This window comes from Amphiprion ocellaris, chromosome 7 (genome assembly GCF_022539595.1).
Source record: "Amphiprion ocellaris isolate individual 3 ecotype Okinawa chromosome 7, ASM2253959v1, whole genome shotgun sequence".
In the NCBI taxonomy this organism is placed as follows: Eukaryota; Metazoa; Chordata; class Actinopteri; family Pomacentridae; genus Amphiprion; species Amphiprion ocellaris.
In genome coordinates this window covers 35,967,854-35,979,517 of record NC_072772.1, presented here as the reverse complement: position 1 = coordinate 35,979,517, position 11,664 = coordinate 35,967,854, and the positions used below count along the sequence as shown (strand labels likewise).

The window sequence follows — 11,664 nt, the reverse complement described above, 5'->3', positions numbered from 1 at the left end:
TTCAAAGCTACCACACTGACAAAAAAAACAAAAACTAACTGTATCTAAAAGTACTTGACATTGGTCCGAAATTATTCAACACACAAAATGTCTGAAATGACACAAAACATTTGCAAAATGACACAAAAAAGTTCAAAATGACACACAAAATGTGCAAAATGTTACAGAAAATATTCAAAATAACACAAAAAATGTCCAAAAAATGTGCAAAAAAATGTAAAAAACGACACAGAAAATGTGCAAAATGACACAAAAAATGTCCAAAATAACAAGAAAATGGTAAAAATGACTCAAATAATTTGCAAAATGACAGAAAATTCTCAAAATGACAGAAAAAATTGCAAAATGGCACAAAAAAATGTCCAAAATAACAAGTAAATGCTCAAAATGCTCAAATTATTTGCAAAATGAAATAAAAACGTCTAAAATAACACAAAAATGTGCAAAATGACACAGAAAATGTGCAAAATGACTCAAAAATGTGCAAAATGACATAAAAATTTGCAAAACGACTGAAAAAATATCCATAAGGACACAAAAATGTCCAAAATGACACAATTGTCAAAAAAAATGCCAAAAATGACCCAAAGACAACAAAAACAGGTAAAAAAAAATGGTGTAGATTTGTGCAAATTCACTCAAAAATGATTAAAAGTGCTTAAAAATGTGTCCAAAAACATTAAATCCAGACGTGTGCTGCAGAACTGAAGCTGTGAAAAGCTGTTTATTTATTTACTATTTTATGAATGGAAGCAGCAGCTTTAGACTGTCGATGTGAAACAAACACACTGAGATTAAAACGATGGTAATAAATAAAGTTTGTAAAAGCTGTCTGAGGACCGACGGCTCCCCCTGCTGGAGGAAATAAAACAACAACATTCTGATTCTCACCGCTGGGATGGAACGCTGCTTCGATGTCTTTGGCCGGAGCTGGAAAAGAAGAAACGTTTTCAGCTTTTCAGACGTTCTGGACACTTTTCAAGCCACTTTGAGCGCATTTTATTTTGAAAAATTTATGTCATTTTGGAAAAAAAAAGTTTATTCATTCTGGACACCTGTTTGTCATGTTGGAGTCATTCTTTTTTCATTTTTAACAATTTATGAGGAGATTATCACATTTTGAAAGTAATTTTGGACATTTTTGGGTCATTTTGGAATAGTTTTGGACACATTTCTGAAATTTCTGGAACTTTGATCATTTCAGAAACATTTTGGCTAATTTTAGGCCAATTTGAACAATTCATGAGTAGATTATCACATTTTGAAAGTAATTTTGGACAAATTTTTATCATTTGGACATTTTTTTCAGTCATATTGGAGGAATTTTGAGTACATTTCTGTCATATCTGCCTTTTTTTGTCATTTTAGGAACATTTTGAGTCATTTCAGACAAATTTTTTAACTATGAGTAGATTTGCACACTTTGAAAGTAGTTTTGGATGAACTTTTGAGTCATTCTGGCCACATTTTTGAGACATTTTGGACACATCTGAATGAAAACACTTATCATAGGGGAAACAAAATAAACATCTTAACAGTTTAATATTCCTACGACATAGATTGTGCCTTTGTTCTGTGTCCTAACATCTGGATGTGAAGCAGGAACAAACTGAATCTTTGTTACCCGACTGCCTCCTGCTCCGTCGGTACGGCAGGTTTCCGTCCAGCAGCAGCGGTAAACTCTTCCTGGACTTCTCAGGCGTGAACATCAGCAGCTCTGGAGGTTCTGGAGACACAAACGCAGAAACCAGACTTCAAACTTCTGCTTTAAACTGTCAACACAACAGATTTAACGGTGAGGTTGGTTCCAGACTGACCCTGACCTGACTGACGTCTCCCTCGGTGGAACCCGTGGATGTCGTTGAGTCTCGGGGAGCCGGTCGACTTCTTCAGGTTCTCCTGATCAAACTGAGGAGCTGAAGCAGAAAACAGACGTCACGTTATCTCACATTCATTCACCAAGTTTCAGAGTTGACAGTTTACAAGCGTAGAAACTCACTCTGACAGAAGTTGTCTCCCAGAACCTGCCTCGCCTGAAAGAGGAAACAGATAAAAGAAGAAGAAAGAGAAACGTCAATCAGCCGAAAAATTACAGAGAAGAAAAGTTCATCTCTGATCTGCTAATTAACTGAATCAAAGTTCGTCTGAAAGGATTAAAAAAATTTAAAAATGACAAAAATCTGTCCAAAAGTTCATCCAAAATGACAAAAATCTGTTCAAAATGATTCGAATTAGTCCAAACATTCCCATAAAAGGGCCAAAAATGAAAGAAATGTGTCTAAAACGATAAAACTTTTTTGAAAATAGCTCAAAAATTGTTTTCCTAAATCGTCTAAACTGACTTAAAGTTCGTCTACGGTGATTCATTAATTTTTAAAACGAATGACAATTGTCAGAAAGAACAAAAACATGCATAAAATGATGCAACAGTTGCCCAGAATTTCTGATGAAAACGTGTCCAAGTTCACTGAAAGTTTGTCGATTCTCCACTGAGAACACTTGATGACGTCACAATTCAGATTTCTGGTTCAGTTTTAAAATGTAGTTTCTGTAGATGATCAGCAGAGGGCAGCAAACACCAACACAAAATACTGCTGTACTACTGCTGCTACAACCAGTACTACATACAGTACTACTGCTGTACTACTGCTACTACAACCAGTACTACATACAGTACTACTGCTGCTACAAGCAGTACTACTGCTGTACTAGTGCTGCTACAACCAGTACTACATACAGTACTACTGCTGCTACAACCAGTACTACATACAGTACTACTGCTGTACTACTGCTACTACAACCAGTACTACATACAGTACTACTGCTGCTACAACCAGTACTACATACAGTACTACTGCTACTACAACCAGTACTACATACAGTACTACTGCTGCTACAAGCAGTACTACTGCTGTACTACTGCTACTACAACCAGTACTACATACAGTACTACTGCTGCTACAAGCAGTACTACTGCTGTACTACTGCTACTACAACCAGTACTACTGCTGTACTAGTGCTGCTACAACCAGTACTACATACAGTACTACTGCTACTACAACCAGTACTACATACAGTACTACTGCTGCTACAAGCAGTACTACTGCTGTACTAGTGCTGCTACAACCAGTACTACATACAGTACTACTGCTACTACAACCAGTACTGCATACAGTACTACTGCTGCTACAAGCAGTACTACTGCTGTACTACTGCTGCTACAACCAGTACTACATACATTACTACTGCTACTACAAGTAGTACTACTGCTGTACTACTGCTATTACAAGCAGTACTACATACAGTACTACTGCTACTACGAGCAGTACTACTGCTGTACTACTGCTGCTACAACCAGTACTACATACAGTAGTACTGCTGCTACAACCAGTACTACATACAGTACTACTGCTACTACAAGCAGTACTACTGCTGTACTACTGCTGCTACAACCAGTACTACATACAGTACTACTGCTACTACAAGCAGTACTACTGCTGTACTACTGCTACTACAACCAGTACTACATACAGTACTACTGTTGCTACAACCAGTACTACATACAGCACTACTGCTATTACAAACAGTACTACATACAGTACTACTGCTACTACAACCAGTACTACATACAGTACTACTGTTGCTACAACCAGTACTACATACAGCACTACTGCTATTACAAGCAGTACTACATACAGTACTACTGCTACTACAAGCAGTACTACTGCTGTACTACTGCTACTACAACCAGTACTACATACAGTACTACTGCTACTACAACCAGTACTACATACAGTACTACTGCTGCTACAACCAGTACTAATGCTGTACTACTGCTACTACAACCAGTACTACATACAGTACTACTGCTCCTACAACCAGTACTACAACCAGTACTACTGCTACTACATACAGTACTACTGCTACTACAACCAATCCTACTGCTACTACAACCAGTACTACTGCTACTACATACAGTACTACTGCTACTACATACAGTCCTACTGCTAATACAACCAGTCCTACTGCTACTACATACAGTACTACAACCAGTCCTACTGCTCCTACAACCAGTACTACAACCAGTCCTACTGCTACTACATACAGTACTACTGCTACTACAACCAATCCTACTGCTACTACAACCAGTACTACTGCTACTACAACCAGTACTACTGCTACTACAACCAGTACTACTGCTACTACATACAGTACTACTGCTACTACATACAGTCCTACTGCTACTACAACCAGTACTACTGCTACTACAGTTGTACAGTTTCATTGAGGACTCTGGTATCCAAAGTGACGTACATCTGAGAGTAGATACAAACAAGTACTACTGCAAGTACTACCAGTACTACAGCTGAAACATGCTGCAGTGAGTCCAGTAGTTCTTTCACTGCAGCCACCAACACTGTCTCCTCTTGTTTTTTTTATCCTTCTACATCTTTGCGTCTCCTCCTTAAACCACCTTTAACCTCCTCAAACAATCTAAAATCTATTTAAACCTCTCTGAACCTCCTTAATCCTCCTTGAACCTCCCTAAACCTCCTCAAATCTTCTCGAACTTCTCCAAATCTATTTCTTAAACCTCTTTGAACCTCCTTAAACCTCCTTGAACCTCCTTAAATATTCTCAAACCTCTTTAAACCTCCTCAAAGTTCCTCCACCTTACTTCAACCTCCAAAAACACCTCCTGAATCCTACTTAAACCTCCTTAAACCTCTTCAAACCTCCTCATACATACATACACCTCCTGAAACCTACTAAAACTTTCTCAAACCTCCTCAAAGCCCCTCAAACCTCCTCGAACCTCCTTAAACATCTTTAAGCCTCCTCAAACCTCCTCCTACCTACGTACACCTGCTGAAACCTCTTCAAACCTCCTTGAACCTTCTCAGACCTACTTGAACCTCCTCAAACCTGCTCCAACATTCTCAAACCTCCTCCAATGTTCTCACCTTCTGCGGCAGTGAAGCCGGATGGTTTTCCACGATGAGTCTCTTGAGGTAATGAACCCAGAGTCGCTTCTCCTCCTGGTTCTTGGTCTGCAGTAATGAAAACGGTAAATATCGACACTGAGGACAGTAAAACACAGATTCGTTGTGAATAATTTCTGACCTGAACGATGTGCTGCTGTTTGGGAATCGTCTGGTCAGAAACTCGGAAACACAACGGATCCTTCAGAGTCTCCACCAGCAGCAGGTTGCAGCACTGAAACACAAACATGGAGGAAAAAGTTGGACCTTTAATCAACTACATCATCCAGGAAAGCTTCTGTCTGACATATTTGTTGGTTTGTTTCCACTTCCTGACGCTCAGCAGATAAATGTGAAGCTGAATCGTGGTGTAAAACATCACGAGGACCTTCACAGGTCAGTTCAGTTTGATGGTTGGTTGAACTAAAAAGAATTCTGACTACAAAACTGACATAAGCTTGTTGAAAAAGACATAAAACGAGCCCAAAAGCCCCCAGAATTGTTGAATCTGATGAAGAACTTGAAGACCACGCTCACATTAACTCCATTTTTTCTCCAGAAGGATGCTAAATTTGTTCAAAATGACAGAAACAAACCCAGAAATTCTTTTAAAAAAACTGCACAGAATGACAAGAAATGCCCAAAATGACAGAAGCAATGCTAAAATTATTTAAAAACTGTTATAAAAGGCCAAAACTTGTCCGAAATGACTCCAAACTCAAAACCAAAAGGAGTTAAAATTTGTATCAAATGAGTCTAAATCTGTCCTGTATAACTCGAAATTTGACAAAACCTTGTGTGAAATAGCTTATAAACTGTTCAAAAGGCCAAAACATGTTTAATATGAGAAGCATTTGTTGAAACTGATCAAAAATGTGTCCAAAACAACTTTAAAATTGTCCAGAATTGCTCTTGAAATTTCCAAATAACTTGCCCAAATAACATGCCCAAAATAAAAAAAACTTGTCCAAAATAACTCGAAACACGTCCAAAATGACAAAAACTTGTCTAAAATGATTTGAAACGTCCAAAATAATTTGAAATGTACAAAATAGCAAAAAATTATCCAAAATAACTCAAAACATGTCAAAAATGATTAAAAAAAATGTGTCCAAAATTACTCAAAACTTGTCCAAAACGACTTGAAACAAGTTCAAAATGACAAACACCTGTCTAAAATGACTCAAAACATGTCCCAAATGACACAAACTTGTCTAAAGCGACTCAAAATACGTCAAAAATGACAAGAACCTTTCCAAAATATTGTGAAAGATGTCTAAAACAACTTGAAACTTGTCCAGACTGACTGAAAGTCCCGTGAATCCGTGGATCATAGATGAACATTGAACACCTCAGATAGTAAAACAGGTTTATCTTTCACGAACTCACGAAGATGTGCGTGCTGTACACGAACTGTTCCAGCCTCTTCTTGGCGATCAGCAGCATCTTGTCGAACAGGAAGAACGCTCGTTCCTTCTTCACCCGGTGGACCTTGAAGGAACCCTCCAGAACAAGCTCCCCGAAGCCGCTCAGGTCCGGACCGGTCCAGTTCACCAGCAGGGCCTCGATCTCCTGCACAGACCGACGAAACACCAGCTGGGTTCTAAAGCCAGAACTTCTACAGCTGTTCCAGTCCTGGTTCTAAAACCAGAGCATCTACAGCTGTTCCAGTCCTGGTTCTAAAACCAGAGCATCTACAGCTGTTCCAGTCCTGGTTCTAAAACCAGAGCATCTACAGCTGTTCTAGTCCTGGTTCTAAAACCAGAACTTCTACAGCTGTTCCAGTCCTGGTTCTAAAACCAGAACTTCTACAGCTGTTCTAGTCCTGGTTCTAAAGCCAGAGCATCTACAGCTGTTCTAGTCCTGGTTCTAAAACCAGAGCATCTACAGCTGTTCCAGTCCTGGTTCTAAAACCAGAGCATCTACAGCTGTTCCAGTCCTGGTTCTAAAACCAGAGCATCTACAGCTGTTCCAGTCCTGGTTCTAAAACCAGAGCATCTACAGCTGTTCTAGTCCTGGTTCTAAAACCAGAACTTCTACAGCTGTTCCAGTCCTGGTTCTAAAACCAGAACTTCTACAGCTGTTCTAGTCCTGGTTCTAAAGCCAGAGCATCTACAGCTGTTCTAGTCCTGGTTCTAAAACCAGAGCATCTACAGCTGTTCTAGTCCTGGTTCTAAAACCAGAGCATCTACAGCTGTTCTAGTCCTGGTTCTAAAACCAGAACTTCTACAGCTGTTCTAGTCCTGGTTCTAAAACCAGAACTTCTACAGCTGTTCTAGTCCTGGTTCTAAAGCCAGAGCATCTACAGCTGTTCTAGTCCTGGTTCTAAAGCCAGAGCATCTACAGCTGTTCTAGTCCTGGTTCTAAAGCCAGAATTTCTACAGCTGTTCCAGCTCTAAAACCAGAACTTCTACATATGTTCTAGTTCTAAAACCCACAAACCAAAACCTTCTCCAAACAACCACAGAGAACTATAGTTTATTTACATTATAACCTGTAAATAATATCTGGATTTTAGAAATTGTTTTTTTGTTTTACCATAAAATCACAGTTTTGCTGTATTTAAATCAACAAAAAAATCATTTTTTTCCCAAATTTTAGTTATTTTCAGCTTTTCCGGATTTTTTAAATGTTTGTTTTTCCAGATTTTTAACATTGATTGTTTTACAGATTTTTTAACGTTTATTGTTTTTACAGATTTTTTAACATTTATTGTTTTTACAGATTTTTTAACGTTTATTGTTTTTACAGATTTTTTAAATATTTATTGTTTCAGAAATTTTCTAACACTGATTGTTTTACGAATTTATTTTAATGTTAATTGTTTTCCAGTGTGGTCTTAATGAACCCACAGGTGACAGGAGGTGAATCTAAACGAGCTGAGAGTGGAAAACGTTGTAAAACTCTGAATTAAAGGCTCAGACTGGAGGGAAATGACAGAGGTGTTAAAACCCAGCTGGACCCGAGAACACGCTTCGCTCTGTGGGCTCCACGTGTGCTGGAACACGTTAATGACACGCCTGTGTGTGTGACATGACGGGAACACATGTCGGGGGAAGTTGTGGAATGTTTGACACCTGAAGGTCGACCTGGTGCTGCACCGTCGGTGAAATGAGCCGTGTTTTAGCTCGGACGCTACATTTAGACTCGGGTATGAGGAGAATTTAACCTCCTGTTTTGCTGTAAGTCAGTCCAGTAAACCTGCAGCTGGTCGTTTTGGAAACGCTGAAGCTCACAGAAGGTTCAGCTTCTGCTGTGTGGAGGTGGTAGTTGTGTAGTGAGCAGTGAAGCTGGTTAAAAATGTGGTTCTGGAGACGCCAAGAAGGACCGTAAAGACAGATTTAAGGTGTTAATAATCACTTTATTATTATTATTATTATTATTATTATTATTAATAATAATAATAATAATAATAATAATAACAAATCACTTTAACCCTATCCACATTTTCAACATTTTTGGGAAACCTTTGAACATTTTTTGGTGGAAAAAAAGAAATGTCAAAAAAATGTTTCTTAACCCTCCTGTTGTCCTCATTGACAGGCACCCAAAAATATTGTTTCCTTGTCTCAAAAAAATCCCAAAATTCAGCAAAAAAATTCCCCAAATTTCAGAAAATATGCAAAACCTTCAGGAAGAAAATTCCAATAATTCCTTTAAAGTTTCCCTTAAAAGTTTTATTTTTAAAAAATCCCCCAAATGTAGCAAGAAAATTCTTGTAAATATTTTGAAAAAATGAGTAAAAATCTTCCAAAAAATCCTAAAAATATCTAGTGATTCTATATATATCAGTAAAACTTCTAATATTTTCTTTAAGAACATTCACATAAAAATCAACCAAAATCCAGCGAATTTCGCTGGATTTTGGTTGATTTTTAACATTTCTTTTTTTTTCACCAAAAAAATGTCCAAAAATGTCCCAAAAATGTTGAAAATGTGGACATCAGAAGTTTCATTGTGAAATTATTTTTTTTTGACCCGCAGGACGACACGAGGGTTAAGAACGTTCACAACATTTAAAGAAAATATTGGAAGTTTTACTTATATATATGGAATCACTTTAGATATTTTTAGGATTTTTTTCGGAAGATTTTTCTCATTTTTTTGAAAATATTTAGTAGAATTTTCTTGCCAAATTTGGGGATTTTTTTCTGAATTTTTGGATTTTTTTCAGACAAGGAAACAATATTTTTTGGTTCCCGTCAATGAAGGCAACAGGAGGGTTAAAATAACGTTATTCTGTCATTCAGACGCCACAGTGATGATATTTGTCATTAAGGTGAGATTAGACAACGCAGCAAGTGATCTAATAACACACAATAATATAATAATTAATCTAAACGACCAGCACGGTGTCTAAACAATACATAATGCTAATCTAGACACTCATATGGATGCAGGTTTTTAATAAAGTCAGAGGAAATAGTCCCAAACAACTGGAAGCGACAAACTCAACTGTGTGATTTGCTGTTAGATGTTTATCCACATTAATCCTGTCTCCATGTCAGGGGTAATTTATGATAGAGACACAGAAACAACTTGAGTTGTGTGAAGTGATTTGAAGACTTTTTCCACCTTTAACCACCAATATTCATTCAAAAACACCACAGAGAGCTAAAAATACAGTTCATCTGCCAAAATCTCAAGTCAACTTTCTCCTTCCTTTTTTCCTTTTTCCAACTTTTTTGTCATTTTGTTTTTCGCTTTTGTCATTTTTTGTCTCATTTGTGTCCATTTTTTGTCGCTTTCTAACTTTTTTGTCTATTTTTTTGTTTTGTGTCGCTTGTCTCATTTTTTGTCGCTTTGTGTCGCATTTTTGTAATCTTTTGTCTTGTTTTTGTTGTTTTTTGTCTGACTTTTGTCATTTTGATCATAAAGTGAAATCCTCTATGGTTCAGTTCCAGATGACTAAATGCTTTGTTCATTTGTAGACACTCTGATCTGGAAGCTGTAATGTGGAAATGATCAACTGAGGCTGAATGTTGCTGAAACTGAATTCATTTTTCTTAATAAGTTCCAGGTTGTTCATGATGTTTTGTAAAAAGATAATTCTGTAAATGTGAACATTTTCAGAATGTACTTTTTTGCACTAAAACAAAGGAAACATTTGGAGTTGTGGTTATTTATCAGTCATTATGCTGTGATTCTGCTGGACTAGAATGAGTCTGACAGCCCTGTTCTAGTGTTTACCTGCAGCCGGACGGCATGCTCCTGTTTCCTCTTCATGTCGTTGATGTACCAGGCGACCGCTGTCATGGTGATGATGGCATCCTCCACCACCTCGTATCCAGGATCGCTCTTATCAAAGTGCTTGGAAAGTTCCTGAAATGACACGAAACCAACATTTAAAACTACCCAACAAGGTACGAGTCAGAGAGAGGCTTTTAATTATGTAAAGTGTGATTAAAAAGTTCAGCGGCATCGCCATGTGGTTCTATCAACTACTGGATCTGTGTTTTTGTATTTGTTATTTGATTTTGAAGCTTGAACTTTCACAGTAACCGGAGGAGGATCTGCAGCTACCACCAAGAGAATAAACAGCAGTTTAATAGCAGAAGAACCACAGAAGAACCATAAAGAGAAACAAAAAAATCACAAAGGAACACTAAATGACCATCAAGAGAAACAAAGCACCTACAAAAAACACCAAACTGCCAGACAGATGCAAAAAATGACCAAAAAGAGACACAAAACAACCACAGAAAAAAAAAAACCCCCCAAAAGACACAAAACATGACCACAAGAAAACACAAAACTACCACAAAGAGACACAAAACAACCATAAACTCTATGGCAGCTCTCTACCTGCAAAACTCTCCAGATGTGTCAAAGTTAAAAAGTGAAATTCCAGTTACAGAGTCTCAGTTGTTAGTAGATTCAGGACTTCCAGGGAGTGTTCCAGGTGTTGCAGGAGCTCTGGGAGCAGAGCGTCACTGCACAGGAAGACTCAACTACAGGGGGCGTCCACATTTCAATTAGGTTTTTGATTTTTATAGGCACAGATTTGGAACTTTTCAATCAGAGAAACTCAACTAATGAAGCTTTGATGCTTTAAAGTTCCAACAGAAGTTGTTGTTTTGATGTTTGAACCTCAACCACTGGTTGAGGTTCAAACATCAAAACGCATCTTTTAAAAACAAGAATCAAGAACAAAAGAAGTGGAGAAGGTTAAGACTGAAGGATTATGGGAAACTCCCTGTACGGATCCAATGCAGTGTTTAAACTGGAGAACAAAGACTTTCTCTGGGTTTCATCATCTGCTCCGAGGTGGGCTTGGACCAGAACCAGGACAGCGACTCAGCACGTTTACTGGGAAAACCTGCATCTGGTTCAGACCAGACCAGACGGACGGATGATTCAGGTCAAAGCTGGGGTTTATTAGACTTTAGCATCACGATTAGCAGCAGCCACTGAAGATACCAGCAGGGAATCCCAGAGTTTCCTCCTGAAAAGTTCTTCTTTCTGACTAGAAACTCGCTGTTTGTCTTTAATACTTGTTAAATTAAATTTCTGTTGTGTTTTTTTATTTTTATTTTCTTTGAATCTACCAAGGTCGTTGTTTTTCTTTGAAACAAAGCAACTCTAGCAGCTGTTTGTTGTTGGTATCAAATGAAAAACCGACGCCTGAACAAACGGAGAACAGATCTTCGGATTAATAAACCCGTTCTGTTAACTCAGCTGG

The 11,664-nt window shown here is 38.0% G+C and overlaps 1 protein-coding gene across 5 annotated transcripts in view; it reads right to left on the bottom strand.

Moving 5' to 3' along the window:
- Positions 1-574: 574 nt before the first annotated feature.
- The window catches only part of plekhg2 (pleckstrin homology domain containing, family G (with RhoGef domain) member 2), a 104,940-nt gene continuing 93,850 nt past the window's right edge, over positions 575-11,664 (bottom strand). For 2 of the 5 annotated variants that reach the window (XM_055012270.1, XM_055012271.1), the window contains 8 exons: positions 10,173-10,304; positions 6,372-6,554; positions 5,125-5,217; positions 4,965-5,051; positions 2,000-2,033; positions 1,818-1,916; positions 1,625-1,726; positions 576-930 (listed from right to left, as the gene is read on the bottom strand). In XM_055012270.1, coding sequence (XP_054868245.1) covers positions 725-930; positions 1,625-1,726; positions 1,818-1,916; positions 2,000-2,033; positions 4,965-5,051; positions 5,125-5,217; positions 6,372-6,554; positions 10,173-10,304 — 936 coding nt within the window. In that variant the 3' untranslated portion in view covers positions 576-724. Of the gene's footprint in view, positions 931-1,624; positions 1,727-1,817; positions 1,917-1,999; positions 2,034-4,964; positions 5,052-5,124; positions 5,218-6,371; positions 6,555-10,172; positions 10,305-11,664 lie in introns of all 5 variants that reach the window. The other 3 variants (XM_035957928.2, XM_055012269.1, XM_055012272.1) reach the window with 3 other exon arrangements.